Source organism: Thalassophryne amazonica, chromosome 4, assembly GCF_902500255.1.
Source record: "Thalassophryne amazonica chromosome 4, fThaAma1.1, whole genome shotgun sequence".
Classification (NCBI taxonomy): domain Eukaryota; kingdom Metazoa; phylum Chordata; class Actinopteri; order Batrachoidiformes; family Batrachoididae; genus Thalassophryne; species Thalassophryne amazonica.
Genome location: NC_047106.1, coordinates 82,629,034 through 82,655,910, shown reverse-complemented (window position 1 = coordinate 82,655,910; position 26,877 = coordinate 82,629,034). Strand labels below are relative to the sequence as shown.

General features: G+C 46.2%; 1 protein-coding gene across 4 annotated transcripts in view; it reads right to left on the bottom strand.

Moving 5' to 3' along the window:
• hip1 (huntingtin interacting protein 1) overlaps positions 1-26,877 on the bottom strand; it is a 274,436-nt gene that overhangs the window by 22,773 nt on the left and 224,786 nt on the right. For all 4 annotated transcript variants that reach the window (XM_034168174.1, XM_034168175.1, XM_034168172.1 and 1 more), the window contains exons 19-22: positions 25,356-25,503; positions 24,292-24,378; positions 20,600-20,707; positions 5,629-5,765 (exon numbers count right to left, since the gene is read on the bottom strand). In XM_034168174.1, coding sequence (XP_034024065.1) covers positions 5,629-5,765; positions 20,600-20,707; positions 24,292-24,378; positions 25,356-25,503 — 480 coding nt within the window. The remainder of the gene's footprint in view (positions 1-5,628; positions 5,766-20,599; positions 20,708-24,291; positions 24,379-25,355; positions 25,504-26,877) is intronic.

Sequence of the window (26,877 nt, the reverse complement as noted above, 5' to 3'; positions counted from 1 at the left end):
TGTAATTACTTTTAATGTTTGGTTGCCATTACATTCACATGCGTTATCACCATGCCTGTCATCATGGAGGAGCATAAACATTTCAGGAACATGATGGTCCCGCTACTGAAAAAAATTCTTGCTGTAAGGGGTGTTCCCCACAATGGAAAAACCACACCAAAAGTCTGAGACTTGTGGAGAAAGCCACCCAAGTTCATCTGATTTTGGAGAAGATGCGACCACGAAGAGTTGGAGAGAAAGTGAAGACAGGCAACAACAGCAGACGGCTGTGTTCGCAATCTCAATGCGAGAGCTGTGATGTGGACACAGGACTTGAAACAGCTATCGCCCATTTGTGTTAAGCCCCTTTCACACCGGGGCTGCTTCGAGTTGCTTCATGTGGCGACATGATGACGTAGGAATGTCTGCGTCAGGTGCGCACAGCAGGGGGCAGAGAGGAGGTGAGGACGCAGAGGAGAACCTGCAGACAGTCTGTCTCTGCACATAGGAATCAGGGTGCACAGTTTGGCACTCTGATTTATCTTGTAGTTTATTTTTGTTCTTGTGCAGGGCTGCACTCTGATTTCTATTATAGATCATCTTTCTTCCTTTGGCTGCGAGCTGTGTGCATGCACGCGAACAAACCGTCTGTGAGTAAATGTGGAGATCAATCAATCAATCAATCAATTTTATTTATATAGTGCCAAATCACAACAAACAGTTGCCCCAAGGCACTTTATATTGTAAGGCAAGGCCATACAATAATTACGTAAAAACCCCAACGGTCAAAACGACCCCCTGTGAGCAAGCACTTGGCGACAGTGGGAAGGAAAAACTCCCTTTTAACAGGAAGAAACCTCCAGCAGAACCAGGCTCAGGGAGGGGCAGTCTTCTGCTGGGACTGGTTGGGGCTGAGGGAGAGAACCAGGAAAAAGACATGCTGTGGAGGGGAGCAGAGATCAATCACTAATGATTAAATGCAGAGTTGGTGCATACAGAGCAAAAAGAGAAAGAAACACTCAGTGCATCATGGGAACCCCCCAGCAGTCTAAGTCTATAGCAGCATAACTAAGGGATGGTGTTATGTGTCGGACGCAGCTCGGAGAACCGACCAGCGTTTGAAGGACCCAGTATGAAATAAGCAGAGCACGGTACAAAGGCTAACTGAATTTAATACATAACAGTGATAATAATAATAAAAGGTGCGGTCTGGCGTGGTGCGCTCCCAGCAGCGCTAACGGTCCGGAGCCAGAAGCTGTTTCGGACCCAAGGACCCCGCCGACACCCCCCAGGTGGCCGCAACAACCGAGTCTGTGAAAGAAGGAACCATTATGTAAGTCCACACTCTACACACAGAACACTTAAAGGTGTACAAACAGCAAACACTTCCTGGCTTGATTACTGATCAGCTTCCAACCTGCAGGCATGGAACATCCAGTTCACAAATCACCACCGCAGTGGAAGCTGATACATGACTAACATACAGCTCAATACAATAAGGTGTGAGGGACACCACATTTACTGACTGTATAACTGTTAGTCACAAAATCCAACGTACCTCAGGAAGTGTGCTGACGAGCGTGAGACCTCACCCTCTCCTCTTTCACAGACCGTGCATCAAACCTGGACATTCTCAGCGTCCGCTGCTGATGAGATGGCTCCCAAGACGACGATCTCACCCGTCTGGTCACAAGGTCGAGTCTCTGGCAAATGCACACTGTGCACTTCAGTCTTAAATGCCAACATACTCCAATCCCTCCAGATGCACCTCAGCTGTGAGTCCTGACGAGTCGCAGGTGATCAGGGTGAAGTCCTAACAGCCTCAGCAACACAGCCACTCAGTCCCAAATGCATGCCACCTGGGAGGAAACACAAAAGGCAAACAAACCAGCAGCCAGGCCCCCCCAGCCATACAACAGATGGTTCAGGGTCACCTGATCCAGCCCTAACTATAAGCTTTAGCAAAAAAGAAAGTTTTAAGCCTAATCTTAAAAGTAGAGAGGGTGTCTGTGTGTCTGGATGTTTGGAGTTATACCTGATGTGGACATGTCCTGTCTCTGGCAATCAGTCTGTGAGCAGGACTTTTATGGACTTTAAACACATTTGTGAGAGAATTTAAGAGCGAGGAGCTGCAGCAGTCAGGCATTCTAAAAAAACATTCTAAAAAAAAAACGGCGATAAGCGAAATCCGCGAAGTAGTCAGCGCTATTTTTTGCAATTATTATAGATGTTTTAAGGCTGTAAAACCCCTCACTAGACACTTTATACACTTTTCTCAAACAGGCATTAACATCTTCTCACTTTTCTCTCCTGTGTAAACAGTCTCTTTTTTCTTCTGGGTGAGAAGATTATAAACAGCAGAACTTTCCCATTCTCTCCCATCGCTCACTGCCTCCGGAGGTACGGATGCGGGACCCGCAAAGAATCCAAGTCCTCTCTCGGTGACCACGGAGCTCTGCGGCTCAACATCCGCATCAAAACAGCGAGCGCAGTCTCTGGACCTGTTGCCAAATTTGGCGCAGCTCCGCACAGCAGACAGGAGGGCGGTGTGAGTGGTCCGCTGCTGCGTTTACCGAGCCCGCAGACTCAGTAAGCACATCGGAGGCAGTGAGAGAAATCGCGGTGATGCCAACTGGTGCCGCGACCGGCCCGCCTGATAAGGACGCAAAACACAATGCGCTGTAAAGAAAAAGAAAAAAAAAGCATGCAAAATTGCACTAAAAAAAATCTGCGAAACTGCGAGGCCGCGAAAAGTGAACCGCATTATAGCGAGGGACCACTGTATTTGGCATTATTTTTTTCTTCTGAATACACTGCAGGTTACAAAGGATCCGCAGCAGAAAATAAGTTGGTTGGCCAACCTCTGACAATTCAGGCAAAAACAAATACTGTGCCCCTATGGTGCACATCATGTTTAAGTAAGTACCTATATGCAGTAGGGAGAATGATCAAACTCTTCATGTTGCGTGTTGGGGGGGTTGGCTGGGCATTTTGGGTGTTCTTTTCTTTTCTTTGCTCTCCAGGTGGTATGCAAACTGATTTATTGTCTGTGGAGAAGGTGCTGGCAGAAGAGTCCTTCACCCTCATCAACGTGATGTGCAGCACCTGTGGATGGTGCTCACGTGCAACCTTAAAGACTTTCAGCTGAAGCAGATAATGAAATGGCGTTCTGCATTTAAGCCATGTGTGTTTCAAGCAGAATTGCCGGGAACTCGACCTTGTGATGTTCGTTTGTGAGACGCTGAGGACCGCGCCTGGGTTTGACACATCGTGCCTGTGAAGGAGGACGGGTGAGGGACACATGCTGTCAGCACACATCAGAGGTAATTAATTGTCTGAATAAGTGTTAACAGTAATTTGGTATTTTGTTACGCAGTATATGTGAATATTGATAAGAGTTGTGCAGTTTGCTTCTCACTGCTGTGGCGTGCGGACAGATGATCCTCCACCTGTTGTGAGAAGCTGCTCATTTACATAAAGCTTAAATTCAGACCTGAATGTGCTGCTGATAGTGTGTGCCTTTGAAGGATATTGGTTGTAGCTGCTGACTTACCTCACCTTTTCTATCCTTCGCAGAGTCGGTTTGTCGCGTCCACCTGGGGGGTGTTTGGCGGTGAACGTGAGTCCAGAAGCGCCGGGCTTCGATCCCTTTAGGCGCTGGAGAGCGCGCCGTCCTTCACTCCGCCAGATAAACGCACTTTTATGTTGTACACAATTATTGCACGAAAGGGGAATAAATGTTTTGTTTTTGGAACCGCTTTCTGGTTATTTTGGCGCTGGGTTCCGTCAGACGCAGGTCCGCTCCTCAACCCGCGTCGACACATAACACTTCAGATCCAATTTCAATTGTAGGAAGTATATTGATTAACTAATTATGACATTCAGACTGTAGGGTCACATTTGTGTAAACATCATTAAATCATTGATCCACCAAATCACACTGCTACCAAAGCTGTAATGATGAAGCAACTTCATGATGCTGTCATGTCAATATGGACCAAAAACTTCGCACCTTGTTGAATCTACAGTACTGTTCAGAATAATAGTAGTGCTATGTGACCAAAAAGATTAATCTAGATTTTGAATATATTTCTTACTGTTACATGGGAAACAAGGTATCAGTAGATTCAGTAGATTCTCACAAATCCAACAAGACCAAGCATTCATGATATGCACACTCTTAAGGCTATGAAATTGGGCTATTAGTAAAAAAAAAAAAAGTAGAAAAGGGGGTGTTCACAATAATAGTAGCATCTGCTGTTGACGCTACAAACTCAAAACTATTATGTTCAAACTGCTTTTTTAGCAATCCTGTGAATCACTAAACTAGTATTTAATTGTATAACCACAGTTTTTCATGATTTCTTCACATCTGCGAGGCATTAATTTTGTTGGTTTGGAACCAAGATTTTTCTCATTTACTACTGTGCTTGGGGTCATTGTCTTGTTGAAACATCCATTTCAAGGGCATGTCCTCTTCAGCATAAGGCAACATGACCTCTTCAAGTATTTTGAAATATCCAAACTGATCCATGATACCTGGTATGCGATATATAGTCCCAACACCATAACAGAAGAAACATGCCCATATCATGATGCTTGCACCACCATGCTTCACTGTCTTCACTGTGAACTGTGGCTTAAATTCAGAGTTTGGGGGTCGTCTCACAAACTGGCTGCGGCCCTTGGACCCAAAAAGAACAATTTTACTCTCATCAGTCCACAAAATATTCCTCCATTTCTCTTTAGGCCAGTTGATGTGTTCTTTGGCAAATTGTAACCGTTTCTGCACGTCTTTTATTTAACAGAGGGACTTTGCGGGGGATTCTTGCAAATAAATTAGCTTCACACAGGCATCTTCTAACTGTCACAGCACTTACAGGAACTCCAGACTATCTTTGATTATCCTGGAGCTGATCAATGGGTGAGCCTTTGCCATTCTGGTTATTCCTCTATCCATTTTGATGGTTGTTTTCCGTTTTCTTCCACGCGTCTCTGTTTTTTTTTTGTCCATTTTAAACCATTGGTGATCATTGTAGATGAACAGCCTATAATTTTTTGCACCTGCGTATACGTTTTCCCCTCTCCAATCAACTTTTTATCAAACTACGCTGTTCTTCTGAACAATGTCTTGAACGTCCCATTATCCTCAGGCTTTCAAAGAGAAAAGCATGTTCAACAGGTGCTGGCTTCATCCTTAAATAGGGGACACCTGATTCATACCTGTTTGTTCCACAAAACTGACAAACTCACTGACTGAATGCCACACTACTATTATTGTGAACACTCCTTTTCTACTTTTTTTTTTTTTACTAATAGCCCAATTTCATAGCCTTAAGACTGTGCATATCATGAATGCTTGGTCTTGTTGGATTTGTGAGAATCTACTGGTACCTTGTTTCCCATGTAACAATAAGAAATATACTCAAAACCTGGATTAATCTTTTTAGTCACATAGCACTACTATTATTCTGAACACTACTGTATGTGATGAAGAGTTGAGGCAGTTCTGAAGGCAAAACTGGGTGCAACCTGGTATTATTAAGGTGTACACAAAGCAAGGATGAGTGTAAAGAGGAGTTGACAGAGGATGTGATTTTATAACTCAGACCAAAGTACCAGAAATACAAATATTAGAGAATTACAGACCTCAGCAGTTGCCAGGATGTCCTCAAGTGTTGTTTTCAGTTTGCAGCCATCTGCTGTAGCCAGAGTGCTGTGGTCCTTCATCTGGTCCAGCAGAACCAGCGCCTCAGACCCACACGCCTTCACACTCTCCAACAGAGCTGTCGGGGACAAAGGCAAAGACTGAGTGGATGTCAAGTATCTGAATGCACATGAAACTGCACAGAGGTATTCAAATATTAAGTATAATTAATATACTGAATACAAATTTAAGTATAAAAGTCAATATTCCGTGCAGATTGCTCTCCAATGAATTCCACAATCCCAGCAGCAGCTGCTTTTGACTGACAATGTTTTATCCTGGTGTCACTGACTGAAAGGTCCCCCTCTAAAAATCGGTCCACCCTGCCTTCACTGCGCATGCGTCATTTGAACCACAGCAGCACGTGTGAGTCTGACTCTCTACACCCAAAGCAATCAAAGAGAAGAATGTGATTATTAACCATCAGATGACAAAGTAAAACCTCTTAAATCATTCTAAAGTCAGTTTTAAGCAGAAATGAGGCAATAATCGCCTCATTTCACTACTGACACACCGAAATGGTGTAGGCTCTGAAAGGGCCGCTGTCTATTATTCCAAAATAATGCTGAATTTATGTGCAAATGATTGTTGTACAAAAGCTTCAGATATCTGTCGCTGAGATAGATAATGACTGGAGTGCAGTTTTAAGCAGAAACGAGGCGATAATCAGTGGATCGCAGCTGACTCTTATGCTGCGTTTACACATAGGCAAGACGCATTACGAATGTCATATTTGCGTCATTTGAGGCCTGCCCCCTGGGTATTTATACCTAGAAAAGGCCCGTACAACTGGCCGTGGTGGGGGCCTTGCTGTTTTATACCGCAGCAACATTGAGCTATCCCCTCTACCAGTCCCATCTTTCTGTTCTTTCGAAAGCCTTGTCTTCAACTGCAAACACCCATTCTCTGCCACAATTGCCCTAAACCACATCCATCCTTCATTTCTGACATTCATGATTTTCTTATTTCACTCTGCACATCTTATTCGAATATTCTCATGATTGGTAATGCCAACATACACATGGACTCAGATACATGCTCACAAGCCTCTAATTTCAAACAAGTTCTGAACTGTCTTAACCTACAACAACTCGTTAAAGTCCCTACACATAGTAAAGGTCACACACTGGACTTGGTAATTACAGACTCCATTCATATCACAGATCTGCAGGTTTTTGACATTGGTGCCTCTGACCACCAGGCAATCAGTATCAGAATCCCCACATTTTCCCAATGCACTAAATCAAAAGACAAATAACATTTAGGAACATCAAAAACATTGAACCCTCCTCCTTCAAACACAACCTTCAACTACTCTATGCCCCCCATGATTCATCAGTTGCCAACCTTGTGAACTACTACAACAATAACCTCAGTTCCATCCTGGACTTTCTGTTGTGTGGGCCGCTGAAGAGGAGGTACTGCTGGCCCACCACCACTAGAGGGCGCGCTGCCTGGAGTGCGGGCTCCAGGCACCGGAGGGCGCTGCCGCCTTACAGGAGCAGCCAGGATGACAGCTGTCACCCATCACTGGAGACAGCTGATCCCAATTAACAAGGAGGTATAACAGCAGGACGGCATCTCCACCTCATTTGCCGAGATATCGCCTTACCAAAGAGGTAACAATCTCAGCCTACACATACGTGTGACTTTAATTGTATTCTTGTTGATTATCTGTAGGACAGCTGACTACCAGACAGCATTTGGATAAGTACTCACCTTCCTACACTTCTTGATTGTTGTTGACGAGAGGTGGAGGTGGACTCTCCACCCTCCGTGTTGCTGGGTGCAGCCGCATCCACACCTGACTTTCTGTTTCTTGCCAGCAGTACCGGATCCGACGAGCGGAGGCAGTGGCCACCTGGGAATTCGGGACTTGGCGGCTCCAGTATTCCCGGGGTTCGGTGGCAGAGGAAATCGGGTTGGTTCCGGTTCGACTTGGACAGACGTCTCCTATCGTCGAGCCTGCCCACACGACACCGTTGTAATTAAACTCAGTCTCAATATTGTAATCGGTTGTATTTATTGTGCCTGTTTCACAACAGTAAAAACAGTGTTATTTGACTCCTCCATTGTCCGTTCATTTGCGCCCCCTGTTGTGGGTCCGTGTTCCTACACTTTCACAACAGGATATCTCGGCCAACGTCATGGATCCCGAGGGGCGTCAACCGGCTGTTGAACGGCCAATGGAAGACCAGGACGCGCAGGCGTCATCTGGAGGGGTGATCGGTGAGTTGCAGCGGATCCTCGCCGCTTTCACGACTCGGATGGATTTAATGACCGAGCAGAACGTCCTCCTGAACCGCAGGGTGGAGGCTCTCGCCGCACAAGTGGAAGCGCGCCCCCTGGGCGCCGCTGTGGCTCTCCCTCCCGTCGACCCTGTGCGTAACAGCGATGTTCCACTGGTCGTCCAACGACCCCCCCCACTTTCCCCTGAAGCTTACATAAGCCCCCCAGAGCCGTACGGAGGCTGTGGGAGACGTGCGCAGATTTTCTTATGCAGTGCTCGCTCGTCTTCGCACAGCGTCCAGTCATGTACGCGACCGATGCTAGCAAGGTAGCTTATGTAATAAACCTGCTTCGCGGTGAGGCACGCGCTTGGGCTACAGCGCTCTGGGAGCAGAATTCACGGCTCTTTCTGACATATGATGGGTTTGTAAGGGAGCTCAGAACCGTGTTCGATCACCCTAATAGAGGCGAAACCGCTTCAACCGTGCTACTGTCAATGAGACAGGGGCGTCGGAGCGCAGCTGCCTATGCAGTCGACTTCCGCATCGCGGCTGCGAGGTCCGGCTGGAATAGCACTGCGCTCCGCGCCGCCTTTGTAAACGGACTGTCATTTGTTCTTAAGGAGCACCTGGTGGCTAAGGACGAACCGCGGGATTTAGATGGGCTCATCGATCTTGTCATACGGTTAGACAACCGGTTAGAAGAACGTCGGCGGGAATGAGACGAAGGGCGTGGCCGGGCACGTGCCGTCCCTCTCCCTTCCGGTTCCGACCGCACTCCACCTTCCCCACGCTCCACGGCCCCTGCGCTCCGTGGGACCACAGCTCCCCCTACTGACGAAGCTATGGACACGAGTAGGGCAACATTTAGGGCACCGGATGCACAGAGGAGACGGGCCCACAGAGCTTGTTTTGTTTGTGGTGCAATAGAGCACCATATGAGAGACTGCCCCGAGCGGTTAAACTCCAACGCCCGCCCCTAGAGACTGGGCTAGGGGTGGGCCGAGACATTCACGTGGGACACACCCACATTGCCACACGACTCCCAGTCACGATCCTTTATGAGGACTCAACCCTGAAGGCCCCAGCACTGGTGGACACGGGCTCTGAGGGGAATCTGTTGGACAGCAGATGGGCCAGGGAGATAGGGCTCCCTCTGGTGGCGCTTACCTCACCTGTTCAGGTTCGGGCACTAGATGGCTCCCTACTCCCTCCGATCACGCATAAGACACCTCTTGTAACTCTGGTGGTGTCAGGAAATCACCGGGAGGTGATCGAGTTTTTTGTGACCCAGGCCACCTCCCGTGTGGTTTTAGGATTTCCCTGGATGTTGAAGCACAATCCCCGGATTGATTGGCCGTCCGGGGTAGTGGTGCAGTGGAGCGAGACCTGCCATCGGGTGTGTCTAGGTTCCTCGGTTCCTCCCGGCTCCCAAGCTAAGGAGGAGGTCAGAGTCCCGCCCAGTCTGGGGACGGTGCCGGTGGAGTACCACGTCCTTGTTGACGTGTTCAGCAAGGATCTGGCTCTCTCTCTTCCCCCCCACCGTCCGTATGATTGTGCCATCGATTTGGTTCCGGGCAGTGAGTTCCCGTCCAGTAGGCTGTACAACCTCTCACGGCCTGAACGCGAATCAATGGAGACCTACATCCGGGACTCGTTAGCTGCCGGGTTGATCCGGAATTCCACCTCCCCGATGGGCGCAGGTTTCTTTTTTGTGGGCAAGAAAGACGGCGGACTTCGTCCATGCATTGATTATAGGGGGCTGAACGAGATCACGGTTCGCAACCGATACCCGTTACCCCTGTTGGATTCAGTGTTCACACCCCTGCATGGAGCCCAAATTTTCACCAAGCTTGATCTTAGAAATGCGTATCACCTGGTTCGGATCCGGAAGGGAGACGAGTGGAAGACGGCATTTAACACCCCCTTAGGTCACTTTGAGTACCTGGTCATGCCGTTTGGTCTCACAAACGCTCCCGCAACATTCCAAGCGTTGGTTAATGATGTCTTGCGGGATTTCCTGCACCGGTTCGTCTTCGTATATCTAGACGATATACTCATCTTTTCTCCGGACCCTGAGACCCATGTCCAGCATGTACGTCAGGTCCTGCAGCGGTTGTTGGAGAACCGGCTGTTTGTGAAGGGCGAGAAGTGTGAGTTCCACCGCACGTCTTTGTCCTTCTTGGGGTTCATTATCTCCTCCAACTCCGTCGCTCCTGATCCGGCCAAGGTTACGGCGGTGAGAGACTGGCCCCAACCCACAAGCCGTAGGAAGTTGCAACAGTTCCTAGGCTTTGCTAATTTCTACAGGAGGTTCATTAAGGGCTATAGTCAGGTAGTTAGCCCCCTGACAGCCCTGACCTCACCAAAAGTCCCCTTCACCTGGTCGGGTCGTTGCGAAGCCGCGTTCAAGGAGTTGAAACGGCGCTTCTCGTCTGCACCTGTTTTGGTGCAGCCCGATCCTAGTCGCCAGTTAGTGGTTGAAGTGGACGCCTCGGACTCAGGGATAGGAGCCGTGCTGTCCCAGAGCGGGAAGACCGATAAGGTCCTTCACCCGTGTGCCTATTTTTCCCGCAGGTTGACCCCAGCCGAACGGAACTATGACGTCGGCAATCGAGAGCTCCTTGCGGTGAAAGAGGCTCTTGAGGAGTGGAGACATCTGTTGGAGGGAACGTCCGTGCCATTCACGGTTTTCACTGACCACCGGAACCTGGAGTATAACAGGACCGCCAAGCGGCTGAATCCCAGGCAAGCCCGCTGGTCACTGTTCTTCCGCCGTTTTGACTTCCGGATCACCTACCGTCCCGGGACCAAAAATCAGAGATCGGATGCTTTGTCCCGGGTACACGAAGATGAGGTCAAAACGGAGTCGTCGGATCCCCCGGATCCCATCATCCCGGAGTCCGCTATCGTGGCCGCCCTCACCTGGGACGTGGAGAAGACCGTCCGGGAGGCCCTGACACGAGACCCGGACCCCGGAACCGGACTGAAGAACAAACTCTACGTCCCACCAGGAGCTAGGGCTGCAGCCCTGGACTTCTGTCACGGTTCTAAGCTCTCCTGCCATCCTGGGGTGCGTAGGACCGTGGCAGTCGTCCGGCAGCGCTTCTGGTGGGCGTCCTTAGAGGCCGACGTCCGGGGTTACATCCAGGCCTGTACCACCTGTGCCAGGGGCAAGACCGATCACCGCAAAACCTCGGGTTTGCTACAGCCGCTGCCCGTTCCTCATCGCCCCTGGTCCCACATCGGCCTGGATTTTGTCACGGGTCTCCCGCCGTCCCAGGGAAACACCGTCATCCTCACGATAGTGGACCGATTCTCCAAGGCGGCCCACTTCGTGGCCCTCCCGAAGCTACCAACGGCCCAGGAGACAGCGGACCTCCTTGTCCACCACGTCGTCCGTCTGCATGGGATACCATCAGACATCGTCTCCGATCGCGGTCCCGTGTTCTCCTCGCATGTTTGGAGGAGCTTTTGCCGGGAACTGGGGGCCACGGTCAGTCTCTCGTCCGGGTATCACCCCCAGACCAACGGACAAGCAGAACGGGCCAACCAGGAGATGGAGCAGACCCTACGCTGTGTGACAGCCGCGCACCCGACGGCCTGGAGTACCCACCTGGCCTGGATCGAGTACGCCCACAACAGTCAAGTGTCATCAGCCACCGGCCTCTCCCCTTTCGAGGTGTGCTTGGGGTATCAACCCCCGTTGTTTCAGGTGGTTGAGGGGGAGGTCGGTGTGCCCTCGGTCCAGGCCCACCTACGGAAGTGCCGTCGGGTGTGGCGTGTCGCCCGTTCTGCTTTGTTAAGGGCCCGAACAAGGGCGAAGAACCATGCAGACCGGCGGCGGGCCCCGGCTCCCACGTATCGTCCTGGGCAGGAAGTGTGGTTGTCCACCAAGGACATTCCCCTACAAGTGGACTCCCCAAAACTGCAAGAACGATACATCGGTCCGTACAAGATACTCAAGGTCATCAATCCCGCCGCAGTGAGGCTCCAGCTTCCGGCCTCACTGCGGATTCATCCAGTATTCCACGTCTCTAGGATTAAACCTCATCACACCTCACCCCTCTGCACTCCGGGTCCGGCGCCACCTCCTGCCCGGATCATCGACGGAGAGCCGCCTTGGACCGTGCGCCGGCTCCTCGACGTCCGACGGATGGGCCGGAGTTTTCAGTATCTGGTGGACTGGGAGGGGTACGGCCCCGAAGAACGCTCCTGGGTGAAGAAGGGCTTCATCCTGGACCCGGCCCTCCTGGCCGACTTCTACCGTCGCCACCCTGACAAACCCGGTCGTGCGCCAGGAGGCGCCCGTTGAGGGGGGGGTCCTGTTGTGTGGGCCGCTGAAGAGGAGGTACTGCTGGCCCACCACCACTAGAGGGCGCCCTGCCTGGAGTGCGGGCTCCAGGCACCGGAGGGCGCTGCCGCCTTACAGGAAGGAGCAGCCAGAATGACAGCTGTCACCCATCACTGGAGACAGCTGATCCCAATCAACAAGGAGGTATATCAGCAGGACGGCATCTCCACCTCATTTGCCGAGATATCGCCTTACCAAAGAGGTAACAATCTCAGCCTACACATACGTGTGACTTTAATTGTATTCTTGTTGATTATCTGTAGGACAGCTGACTACCAGACAGCATTTGGATAAGTACTCACCTTCCTACACTTCTTGATTGTTGTTGACGAGAGGTGGAGGTGGAGTCTCCACCCTCCGTGTTGCTGGGTGCAGCCGCATCCACACCTGACTGTTTCTGTTTCTTGCCAGCAGTACCGGATCCGACGAGCGGAGGCAGTGGCCACCTGGGAATTCGGGACTTGGCGGCTCCAGTATTCCCGGGGTTCGGTGGCAGAGGAAATCGGGTTGGTTCCGGTTCGACTTGGACAGACGTCTCCTATCGTCGAGCCTGCCCACACGACACCATTGTAATTAAACTCAGTCTCAATATTGTAATCGGTTGTATTTGTTGTGCCTGTTTCACAACAGTAAAAACAGTGTTATTTGACTCCTCCATTGTCCGTTCATTTGCGCCCCCTGTTGTGGGTCCGTGTTCCTACACTTTCACAACACTTTCATGCTCCACTTAAAACTCGAACTGTCATTTTCACCCGTCCAGCTCCCTGGTTTACTGACCAGCTTAGGGCAATGAAAAGGTCTGGCTGCGTCCTGGAGCGGGTCTACAAAACATCTGGCCTGACGGTGCACAAGTTGGCCTACCGGGAACATCAAAAATCATATGCAAAAGCTCTCTCCTCAGCTAGGTCCGGTTACTACTCCACAATAATCAACAATAACACAGGTAATTCCCAAAAACTATTCTCCACCATTAAACACCTCCTTAAGCCTCAGATCCCCTCATACCACACTCCAACAGTAGCCAACTGCAATAATTTCCTTGAATTTTTCATCTCCAAAGTAGCTAATATTCGTTCTACTTTTTCATCTACATACAGGTCCACCTTTGACATTCCAACTACTCTTGGCCCACAGCATATTCCCCATTTCTCCCTCACAACGCAGCAGGAGGTCGAGAAGGTTATCCGTATCTCCAAACCATCTACTTGCTCCCTAGATCCCCTTCCCTCGCCTCTGCTCAAAAACTTTTCCTCATCCATCAGTCCAATCATCACTGAAATAATCAATCTTTCTTTTGAAACTGGAACAGTACCAACCTCCCTAAAAACAGCTCTTATCAAACCCCTTCTTAAAAAACCAACCCTTGACACTGTACCCCTTTCAAATTACTGTCCAATCAGTAATCTTCCATTCATCTCCAAAATCCTTGAAAGAGTAGTTTCCATTCAACTTCACAATCATCTCAAATTCAATAATCTATATGAGAAATTTCAATCCGGTTTTAGTCCCTCCCACAGCACAGAGACAGCTCTCATCAGAGTGACCAATGATCTCCTGATGGCCTCTGACTCTGGTTCCGCTTCCCTCCTCATCCTTCTTGACCTCACTGCCGCGTTTGACACCACAGACCATCACATCCTCCTGCACCATCTCCAGCACCACATTGGTCTCTCCCACATTGCCCTTCACTGGTTTCACTCCTACCTCACGGACCGGACCGAGCATGTGGTCTTGGGGGACGCTAAATCTCGCCCCCACACTTTCACCTGTGGGGTCCCCCAGGGCTCCGTGCTCGGTCCCACCCTCTTCACCATTTACATGCTTCCCCTCGGGTGTGTCGTCGGCAGGCATGGAATCCACTTCCATTGCTATGCTGACGACACACAGCTTTACATCAAGATCACTCCCTCCGTTCCTTTCTCTGCCACCATTTCCCGCCTCAACTCCTGCCTGGAAGAGATAGGGCCATGGATGAGACAGAACTTCCTGCAGCTGAATGGCTCGAAAAACTGAAGCCATTCAAACCGGTACTCCTCACCAACTCCACTCCTCTCTCATTACTTCAATTTCTCTTTTTGGCCACAGCATTCCTCTCTCTCCCTCTGTTACCAATCTCGGGCTCAGGTTTGACCCCCACCTTTCTTTTGACAGTCATGTCAATAACATCTGCAAAACCTCCTTTTTCCACCTCCGTAATATTTCCAAACTCCGTTCTTCACTTTCCCTTTCGGCTGCGGAGAGGCTCGTCCATGCCTTTGTCTCCTCCAGGTTGGACTATTGTAACGCACTCCTCATCGGGATCCCTGGCAGGAGCATTCAAAAGCTCCAGTATGTCCAGAACAGCGCTGCCAGGGTCCTGATGAGGGTGCGGAAACACGAGCACATCACCCCCATCCTTCACACCCTCCACTGGCTTCCTATTCACTTCCGTATAGAGTACAAGATCCTTCTGCACACCCACCGTCTCCATGGTGATGCCCCCACCTACATCACTGACCTCCTCACTCCAGATACCTCTGGCAGAACCCGGTCAGGCCAACAGCACCGTCTGCTCCCACCCAGGACACGGCTCAAGACCATGGGGGACCGGGCCTTCGAGGCTGCTGCTCCCCGCCTGTGGAATGCCCTCCCAGACCACCTCAGGGCCCCACAGACAGTGGATGCTTTTAAGAAAGGTTTAAAAACCTTCCTTTTTAGAAAAGCTTACAGCTAGTTTTTAACTAATGTACACTCAACAAAAATATAAATGCAACACTTTTGGTTTTGCTCCCATTTTGTATGAGATGAACTCAAAGACCTAAAACTTTTTCCACATACACAATATCACCATTTCCCTCAAATATTGTTCACAAACCAGTCTAAATCTGTGATAGTGAGCACTTCTCCTTTGCTGAGATAATCCATCCCACCTCACAGGTGTGCCTTAGACTGGCCACAATAAAAGGCCACTCTGAAAGGTGCAGTTTTGTTTTATTTGGGGGTGGGGGAAGATACCAGTCAGTATCTGGTGTGACCACCATTTGCCTCATGCAGTGCAACACATCTCCTTCGCATAGAGTTGATCAGGTTGTCAACTGTGGCCTGTGGAATGTTGGTCCACTCCTCTTCAATGGCTGTGCGAAGTTGCTGGATATTGGCAGGAACTGGTACATGCTGTCGTATACGCCGGTCCAGAGCATCCCAAACATGCTCAATGGGTGACATGTCCGTTGAGTATGCCGGCCATGCAAGAACTGGGACATTTTCAGCTTCCAAGAATTGTGTACAGATCCTTGCAACATGGGGCCGTGCAACATGAGGTGATGTTCTTGGATGTATGGCACAACAATGGGCCTCAGGATCTCGTCACGGTATCTCTGTGCATTCAAAATGCCATCAATAAAATGCACCTGTGTTCTTCGTCCATAACAAACGCCTGCCCATACCATAACCCCACTGCCACCATGGGCCACTCGATCCACAACATTGACATCAGAAAACCGCTCACCCACACGACGCCACACACGCTGTCTGCCATCTGCCCTGGACAGTGTGAACCGGGATTCATCCATGAAGAGAACACCTCTCCAACGTGCCAAATGCCAGCAAATGTGAGCATTTGCCCACTCAAGTTGGTTATGACGACGAACTGGAGTCAGGTCGAGACCCCGATGAGGACGACGAGCATGCAGATGAGCTTCCCTGAGACGGTTTCTGACAGTTTGTGCAGAAATTCTTTGGTTATGCAAACTGATTGTTTCAGCAGCTGTCCAAGTGGCTGGTCTCAGACGATCGTGGAGGTGAACATGCTGGATGTGGAGGTCCTGGGCTGGTGTGGTTACATGTGGTCTGCGGTTGTGAGGCTGGTTGGATGTACTACCAAATTCTCTGAAACACCTTTGGAGATGGCTTATGGTAGAGAAATGAACATTCAATACACGAGCAACAGCTCTGGTTGACATTCCTGCTGTCAGCATGCCAATTGCACGCTCCCTCAAATCTTGCGACATCTGCGGCATTGTGCTGTGTGATAAAACTGCACCTTTCAGAGCGGCCTTTAATTGTGGACAGTCTAAGGCACACCTGTGCACTAATCATGGTGTCTAATCAGCATCCTGATATGGCACACCTGTGAGGTGGGATGGATTATCTCAGCAAAGGAGAAGTGCTCACTATCACAGATTTAGACTGGTTTGTGAACAATATTTGAGGGAAATGGTGATATTGTGTATGTGGAAAAAGTTTTAGATCTTTGAGTTCATCTCATACAAAATGGGAGCAAAACCAAAAGTGTTGCATTTATATTTTTGTTGAGTGTATGTATGATGTATTGTAATTTTATCCTATCTTATCTCTTTTATTGCTGTTTTATGTGCACTCTGAGATTTGCATTCAAATAAGTGCGGTACAAATAAAATTTATTATTATTATTATTCGTGGTACATTCCTGACATTCTTAGCGTGACTTAACGCATCTGAATAGGTTTCTTAATCGTGCGTGTTGGTGTGTGATATTCGTGATTTTCATGGAGCATGTTTTTGGCTGTCAAAAAAATCGTCCACAAATGTCATACACTTACCCTCATTTCGCCTCATGTCATGGAGGTCGCAACTGAGCATGTTGATCTGTCGTGATTAGTGGTGATCCTAACAGAGTGTGACAGATTTCTTCTCTGACGTGCACACAGTTAAACCCTGCTGCACCGCATTCAGTTTCATTGCTGCAATATGCTGAAGGACAGTGATGCCAAGTTGGCTAAAAGTCTCGTTCCAGTGCTCCTCAGCGCGCTCCTGCAGGTGTTCCACCTGCTGCACGTGCCTGATGTTTGGGAAAACAAGCGAGATGAGAATCGCGTGAAGCCACACATCTGGCTCTCTCTGTCTCCTCCTCCTTTCTGCGCCACTGCATTGCACAGAGTCCAACTAAGCATGCAGTCACGAAGTTCTTCTGCTGTGGATTTTGAGGAGCAAACTGGAGCGACCTGAATTATTCAGCAACTGACGGTTGAATGAATATGGGGTGTGTGGAGACAATTTGCCTCATTCACAACGTGGCAGAACCTAACGATGCGCTGTTACGAGCAACAGCGTGCAACAACGCAGAACATTATTCTTGACCGTGTGTAATGGTTCCTGATAATTTCCAATCACACACTGATACTGCAGCAAAACTCACTATTAAAATGATACAAGGTAACATGATAGACTCCTCAAAGGATAACTGTCATTGGAGTGCATGAGAAAGTTAGTGATTTTAACATAGCCCATCTGTTTCAATGCACCGTGAGCCCATATGATAAGTGTTTCACGAAATTAAGCTCAGTTGCATCTATTAAATAATAGCTTAGTCAACCTATTTTCTCCAAATGTGAAAGTTCCACAGTTCAATGGAAATACTGTTACGTTTTTGCACACACAAATCTGGGACTGTTATTCTCTCTCCCGCCAGGAACAGATTCATTACATAGTGGTATGGATAACTCCCTACAGAGTACAACTAAAGAGTACTACTACAGAGTGCTACGAAGGAAAAACTATGAGTCTCACGAACAGCAATTTTTTGTAATTTGTGTCTGTAGCATGGCCCAAGCAGAGGGCCACCCCTTTGAGTCTGGTCTGCTTGAGGTTTCTTCCTCAGAGGGTGTTTTTCCTTATCAGTGTCACCTGTGTGCTTGGTCTGGGGGTTGGTAAGGTCAGACCTTATTTGTGTGAAGCACCTTGAGGCAAATTTTTTTGTGATTTGGCGCTATATAAATGAAATAAATGAAATTAATTTAATTTAATTAACAGCAGTCATGTGTTGATCAATGGACAGATGGTCGGTGGAAAAAGGCAACTTTTCACTGTGGGCACACAGACAGATGACGCTAACCTTGGAACTACTACTTTTGTCCTCAACATCTTCCTCTGTCTCACCAAACACCTCACTGCATGCTCTCCCTCACCTCATCTATAAACCCCCTCTTTGGCCTTCCTCTTCTCGTCCTGCCTAGCGGTTCCATCTCCACTCTTTTTCCTATATATCCACCATTTCCAAGCCATACAACATAGCTGGTGTCACTGGTGTTATAATCTTTCCCTTTCCAAATACCCTTCTGTCACTAATCACTCCTTGCTATTCTTCTCCACCCTGCCTGAACTCCCTTCATCTCCCAACTGCACTCCATGACTTTGAACAGTTGATCCCCAAGTGCTTAAACACACACACACACACACACACACACACACACACACACACACACACACACACACACACACACACACACACACACACACACACACACACACACCATCTATACTCCATAGACCTCTCCATTCCTTCTTACTCATGTACATGTACTCCATCTTGCTCCATATGACATTAATTTCCCTTCTCTCCAGCGTGTACCTCCACCTCTCCAGGCATTTCTCAATCTGCTTCCTTCAGCATAACAGTCCATGGAAACTCCTATCCATTGCCAGTGCATGCAAGATAGGACTTAGAGCCAATCCTTGATGCAATCCAATCTCAAGCACACCACGCTGTTGTCACACTGCTCTTATCCATTATCTCCACCCAAAGTGTGTTACACGGTTGCAATCAGAAATTTGTTTGTGGTAGTTTGTGCACAAACTTAAAATTTGTTTGCTACCCAGCTGACCATGCTGTAGTGTGTTCTAGCTTGTTAAACCATGTTGTTGTTATATTAATAGGTTTGTACTCAAAAACAGTTTTTGCCAGCATTCATGCTATACTACTTTTAAAAAACAGTGAGAACACAGAGCAGAAATCAAATGAAAAGTCCTTAAAAGGCACAGTCATCATTATAGAGTGAGTAATCTTGTATCTACTTAGATTCCCTACAGTGCAGAAGAGAAAAGTATTGTGCAGCTCTCATAATAAAGGACTGAACATCCCAGTGATATAATCTGCTATAAGCAACATACGAGGGCTGTCAAAGTAACGGTCCTTTTTATTTTTTTCAAAAACTATATGTATTTCATTCATATGTTTTTACGTCAGACATGCTTGAACCCTCGTGCGCATGCGTGAGTTTTTCCATGCCTGTCGGTGACGTCATTCGCCTGTGAGCACTCCTTGTGGGAGGAGTCGTCCAGCCCCTCGTCGGAATTCCTTTGTCTGAGAAGATGCTGAGAGACTGGCGCGTTGTTTGATCAAAATTTTTTCTAAACCTGTGAGACACATCGAAGTGGACACGGTTCGAAAAATTAAGCTGGTTTTCAGTGAAACTTTTAACGGCTGATGAGAGATTTTGAGGTGATTCTGTCGCTTTAAGGACTTCCCACAGTGCGAGACGTCGCTCAGCGCTCTCAGCCGCCGTCGTCAGCCTGTTCAAGCTGAAAACCTCCACATTTCAGGCTCTATTGATCCAGGACGTCGTGAGAGAACAGAAGTTTCAGAAGAAGTCGGTTTTAGCATTTTATCCGGATATTCCACTGTTAAAGGAGATTTTTTTTAATGAAAGACGTGCGGACGGATCCGCGCGTCGGGACGCAGCCGACGCGGTGCGGCGGCACAGGAAAAACACCTCCGTGTTGATAACCATTTGTAAAATCCAGGCGGCTTTTGATGGCTTTCAGTGGAGTGAGTATATGAGAAATTGTTTAACAGGCAGGACATGTTCCAACTTGTCCTTAAGGATTTCAACAGAGGTGTTTTTCCTGTGGCGGAGCGTCGCGGCGGCTGCGTCCCGACGCGCGGACCCGTCCGCACGTCTTTCATTAAAAAAATCTCCTTTAACAGTGGAATATCCGGATAAAATGCTGAAACCGACTTCTTCTGAAACTTCTCTGTTCTCTCACGACGTCCTGGATCAATAGAACCTGAAATGTGGAGGTTTTCAGCTTGAACAGGCTGACAACGGCGGCTGAGAGCGCTGAGCGACGTCTCGCACCGTGGGAAGTCCTTAAAGCGACAGAATCACCTCAAAATCTCTCATCAGCCGTTAAAATTTTCACTGAAAACCAGCTTAATTTTTCGAACCGTGTCCACTTCGATGTGTCTCACAGGTTTAGAAAAAATTTGATCAAACAAAGCGCCAGTCTCTCAGCAACTTCTCAGACAAAGGAATTCCGACGAGGGGCTGGACGACTCCTCCCACAAGGAGTGCTCACAGGCGAATGACGTCAACGACAGGCGTGGAAAAACTCACGCATGCGCACGAGGGTTCAAGCATGTCTGACGTAAAAACATATGAATGAAATCCATATAGTTTTTGAAAAAAATAAAAAGGACCGTAACTTTATTGACAGCCCTCGTATTGCACATAGTAAAACCAGGATAGATGCAGAGAAGCTACAAAGTATTAATCTCTGTTACACTCATATTAGCAAGCAAATAAACAAACCTACCATCAGCTTGCTCCACTGGTACCATGTGTGAAGTAGCACTACCCTGAATGATTGTGTCACCCACCAGGTGGCCACACTGAGTCACCACCCGCACCAGCTCAGGCACACCTGCATGTCAACACAATAAACATACACATAACGTTAAACACTGCAAATGTTCTTTTTCCTGATTTGAACTTTTTGAAAATTTGCTACATGAATAACCTTTCAGCTTAGAAGTGATGACAAAAAAATAAGAGTTCATTTTGGTGAAATAGATGTGTAAGAATAATTCACATAGAAACATCTCATTAGTTCAAATTTTTTCATCAAGAAAATGATGTTTTTGTTGCCATTTGTCTGTCTATCGGCAGGATATCTAAAACACAAAAACTGATTTAAAGAAAAACTGGTGGAGGAGCAGACTTTGGATGAAGGTAGACTTGATTGCAGTTCGGTGATTCAGACCAAGGGATGGCTCCTAAATATGATCTTTGATCCTGATTCCTCTGATCATGTAATCAGGAATTCCAATTAGTTCAGTGAATCAGGATGAAAGGTCAGCATCTAAACCTTGACAAGCATACAGAGAAACAAATCCTAACCTCTATCAGTACGGCACACTGACATAATTATGACAAAACAGAAACATATTTTACAATATCTACATCAGTAAAAATTACTTATGGCCCAATCACACGGCACTTAACGAAGGGTGACGAATCCCTGACGAAACAAGAAATCTGGACTTTCGTTGACTGTCGTTGACATCGTTTAACCTTTGCGCAGCTTCGTTCCTGCAGCGGGCGCTTCGTCAGGATTTTTAAACTGTTGAAAAATTTGAACGAAGGGCAACAAAAACCTCAGTTCGTCTGTGTTTCGTTTTGCTGTCGTTCTTGACATATTTTAATTGTTTGTGTAGTTTTTGTAACGTTATTGTTTAATTTGACTTCGTTGGAGCAGCTGAACGTTTTCACATAGCGCAGAAGCCGGTTTGTGAGCGCTGAGGCTGCTGCTGCGTTCATGTACCGTCGGAAATTACAGGACAAATTCAGCCTGCTTGCTTGGATTTTTTTATCTGTGTGGGGGGGCAGCTTCAATGGGCTCAGGCACATTACATAGGCCAGAATTAATCTTCTGTCTGGATATAATTAATTATTTTGCCACAAGAAACTGCTGAATTTGAAACAACGAAAAAGTAGTGTAATTTCCGACGGTACTTGAACGCAGCATCAGCGGCAGTAGGAGCTGCTCTGTGCGCTTATTATTTTGTATTAAATATAACAATATGAGTGTAGGAATGACAATCCAGTCCTTCTGTACATGTGGCAACAGGCAGATGAATCAAAATGATGATAAAAAGAGCTGTTCTGGAAGGAAGAATTCACGCTGTGGATCAGTGATCAGCTGGTGGAAATAACCGCACGAGTCAATGCGCGCTTTCACACGCACTGATTAATTTACTGGTCTGATATATTCAATCATCTTTACACTTATATTTATTCTCTCTTTTGACAGTTTTATGTTATAAATCAATAAACAACCCATGGCAATAATTATGGAATCACCGGCCTCGGAGGATGTTCATTCAGTTGTTTAATTTTGTAGAAAAAAGCAGATCACAGACATGACACAAAACTAAAGTCATTTCAAATGGCAACTTTCTGGCTTTAAGAAACACTATAAGAAATCAGGAAAATAATTGTGGCAGTCAGTAACGGTTACTTTTTTAGACCAAGCACAGGGAAAAAAAATATGGACTCACTCAATTCTGAGGAATAAATTATGGAATCACCCTGTAAATTTTCATCCCCAAAACTAACACCTGCATCAAATCAGATCTGCTCGTTAGTCTGCATCTAAAAAGGAGTGATCACACCTTGGAGAGCTGTTGCACCAAGTGGACTGACATGAATCATAGCTCCAACACGAGAGATGTCAATTGAAACAAAGGAGAGGATTATCAAACTCTTAAAAGAGGGTAAGTCATCACGCAATGTTGCAAAAGATGTTGGTTGTTCACAGTCAGCTGTGTCTAAACTCTGGACCAAATACAAACAACATGGGAAGGTTGTTAAAGGCAAACATACTGGTAGAGACATCAAAGCGTCAAGACAGAAAACTTAAAGCAATATGTCTCAAAAATCGAAAGTGCACAACAAAACAAATGAGGAACGCATGGGAGGAAACTGCAGTCGACGTCTGTGACCGAACTGTAAGAAACCGCCTAAAGGAAATGGGATTTACATACAGAAAAGCTAAATGAAAGCTATCATTAACACCTAAACAGAAAAAACAAGGTTACAATGGGCTAAGGAAAAGCAATCGTGGACTGTGGATGACTGGATGAAAGTCATATTCAGTGATGAATCTCGAATCTGCATTGGGCAAGGTGATGATGCTGGAACTTTTGTTTGGTGCCGTTCCAATGAGATTTATAAAGATGACTGCCTGAAGAGAACATGTAAATTTCCATAGTCATTGATGATATGGGGCTGCATGTCAGGTAAAGGCACTGGGGAGATGGCTGTCATTACATCATCAATAAATGCACAAGTTTACGTTGATATTTTGGACACTTTTCTTATCCCAACAATTGAAAGGATGTTTGGGGATGATGAAATCATTTTTCAAGATGATAATGCATCTTGCCATAGAGCAAAAACTGTGAAAACATTCCTTGCAAAAAGACACATAGGATCAATGTTATGGCCTGCAAATAGTCAGGATCTTAATCCAATTGAAAACCTTTGGTGGAAGTTGAAGAAAATGGTCCATGACAAGGCTCCAACCTGCAAAGCTGATCTGGCAACAGCAATCAGAGAAAGTTGGAGCCAGATTGATGAAGAGTACTGTTTGTCACTCATTAAGTCCATGCCTCAGAGACTGCAAGCTGTTATAAAAGCCAGAGGTGGTGCAACAAAATACTAGTGATGTGTTGGAGCGTTCTTTTGTTTTTCATGATTCCATAATTTTTTCCTCAGAATTGAGTGATTCCATATTTTTTTCCCTCTGCTTGGTCTAAAAAAGTAACCGTTACTGACTGCCACAATTTTTTTTCCTGTTTTCTTATAGTGTTTCTTAAAGCCAGAAAGCTGCCATTTGAAATGACTTTAGTTTTGTGTCATGTCTGTGATCTGCTTTTTATCTACAAAGTTAAACAACTGAATGAACATCCTCCGAGGCCAGTGATTCCATAATTTTTGCCAGGGGTTGTATATGGCTTAGAACATAATACAGTGATAAAGCAGTGACCATGGAACACTTTTTTTTTTTTTTTAATTGGAGCACGACGGAGCACGCATCGTGTCGACAGACAGTGTGGATTCTGATGATGACGGAGATGATCCCTCTTTTGTTCTGGACAAGGAACCAGAGCAGGTGGTCCATCGACATCTCCACAGATTCTGGTTGCAGTTTCTCCAGGACTCAGGCGCTATGAGCTCCGTTCCAGCGCTGGACACGCTCTGCTCCAGCTGTGGCTCCAGGCGCGTTTCGTTGAGATCGTGAGCTTCGGTTTTGTTAAGTTCCTCTTTCGTCCCTTTTGCGCTCTTGCTTCGCAGACTGTTCGGTGATAAAAGCTCTTTCATCCACCTTTTCTTAACAAATTGTAACGTTTTTTTACTTTTTCCCTTCGTTCAGGAATCGTCGTGTGCCGTGTGACTGGGCTATTACATTACTCAAGGAATCTATCATTTATCCTGTCACCTGACCTGTGTTGTCAGCCAAGAAGGCCTCAGTGGCAGAATGGAGTCTGTCCATACAGTCTAAAGATGCTTGACACCTGGATGCCAAATAGTCTACAAAGAGACAAAGTTCAATGAGAGGAAGGAACACAACATGGTGAAGGCTTGATTTACTAAAGGTTAGTGTGAGTAAAAACGTATGCAAACTCTGCAGCACTGCAAACAAATCTGCATGCTGATCTGGTAACAATGTGCACTGAGGTTTGAATCTTTCAAATGAGCAAAAAGTGCACACTGTCCATTTAAGTCTGCAAAATTGTGTGAGGTGAAGTTGATTTTGCACAAGCAATGTGATCCATTAAAGTCAAAAGGAAATTCAGAAGGTTCTGATAAGGTCTATTTTGCACATTTGAAATCAGGGTGGTAACTTACAAGATTGCAGATATTCATAAATCTGATTCCAAGTTATTCCCAGTGAGTTGTTTGGGGTATGCATTTCTTTATTTTCATTCAATAATCGTTAACACAGAAAACAAAATGATTAAACATTAATTTATAGTGGTGTATTTATAATGAAATAAAATTAATTGCGACATTTATCATGTCTTTCCATTTTCCACCTTTTGCCAACATTTCTATGGAGATTTTATCTTTTCAGGTTGTTCATCTGTCCACATGTATAATGGATAGACATGTCCAGCAATGGAGGTGCTGGACAGCTCCAGCCCCCACCTCTCATCTATGTCATGTCCTCTCCAATTATGTAAAAGTCAACAGAATATAATAACACCAGAGTCAGTAACCATGCTATGGAGAAAAAAAAAATCTCCACTGCAGATACACACATTTGATATCACCTTAAACACAGTTAATAATAATATCACTAACTACATTATTTCAGGATATCTTAGCTCGCCACAGTCATCCAACACAAAGCACAAAGGTGTAGAAAGCCACTGCAATTTAGCACTCATTATATGTGCCCTTTGTAAATCAAGCCCTAAGAGACAACAGCTACTGTGTACAGTACATGCAGTACCAGTGTTTCCGCATTGTAGCCTTATAATGTTATTAAAACTTCAGTATCTGACCTGCAGAGCTGGTGCAGCTGATGTGTGCTGGGTCATCTATTAGATTTAAGGAGTCCTTGATGATCCTCTGTGCCTCCTCTATGGCTCCCTGCAGGTTGGACCAGCGAGCTGCTACCAGCTGACCCTCCAACGCCTGCTCCCTGCTCTCCTGCACACACACAAATACACACAGCCACGCCTCAGATCCTACAACATCACAAGACATGTACCTGAGTATGAATGATAAACATGAAGATAGCTAAGTGACAAATATACACAGATTGCAAATTCACAAATGATCACTCACTTGTAAAGATGACCAGAGCTTAATCTGAAGCAGGCTGAAATGGAGACATTTATTGTCTCTATTTTTACTAAGTCTTTGTATGATGCCGTTTGCTGCCAAACTGCTGCGACAATACAGCTGTGCTCAAAAATTTACATACTCGGGCAGAATTTTTGGTTTTCTGGCCATTTTTCACAGAATATGTATGATAACACAAAAACTTGTTTTTTCACTCATGGTTAGTGGTTGGGTGAAGCTGTTTACTGTCAAAGAACTGTTTACTATTTTTAAATCATTATGACAAAAGAAACTACCCAAATGACCCTGATCAAAAGTTTACATACCCCTGTTCCTAATACCATGTATTGCCCCCTTTAACCCTTTACCTACTGAGGCTATAATGGACGACTGGTTAAAATTTTTTATTATAGCAATAAAATTAAGAAATAATGTTCTATGTTTGTGTGCTTTGGTACCCTTTTCCAAGAGTACCTGAATTTCAATTATATTACACCTGATTAACTATTTATACACATTATTTGTAAGTTTTAGCATTTAAAATGAGAAAAAAAACACAAAAACGAACTTGATTTTTTTCAGTTTTTTAGTGAAAAATGATTATGTAAAGGAAGTTTGGATTTCACATGTTTAACAGGAAGCTGTAAGTGTTTACAATCAAAATAATTAATTTTGTGTGTCTAGAATTCAGAAACACCGCAGAAACAGTGCAAAAGTAAACATTTTGCAAGGTGAAAATATGCAAAAAGAAACCAATTTTAAAGTGCAGAACCAAACAATATGAATAACAACAAAGTGCAAAACTATATATAAATATATCAATTATTATCTGTATTATTAAAATGTGTAATAAATCACTCATTTGATCACTCATTTTGTGCAAAATCATACAATATGAATAAAACAATAAAGTGTCAAACTATATACAAATATATAACCAAGAATCAAAATTAGATCTAAACTACATCAGTCCATTGTCAGTGTGGTACTGTTTGTAACAGTTTCTGTCTGGGTGAAGACAGAGGCCAATTTTACAAAGTTTACACATCCAGCAAACCTTGCAAGAACGCCGCCCCTTTGTGGATCTCTGGCAAGTTGGGTTTCTGCTTGTTGGCACCGGGCAGTGGCTTGTGACTGATGGAGCCATCACACCCACACAAACATTCACACACACCTTCACAAATGACACTAACACCCTGCCTTTTCCTCAAAAATTACTACATTTATGTTTGATGTCAG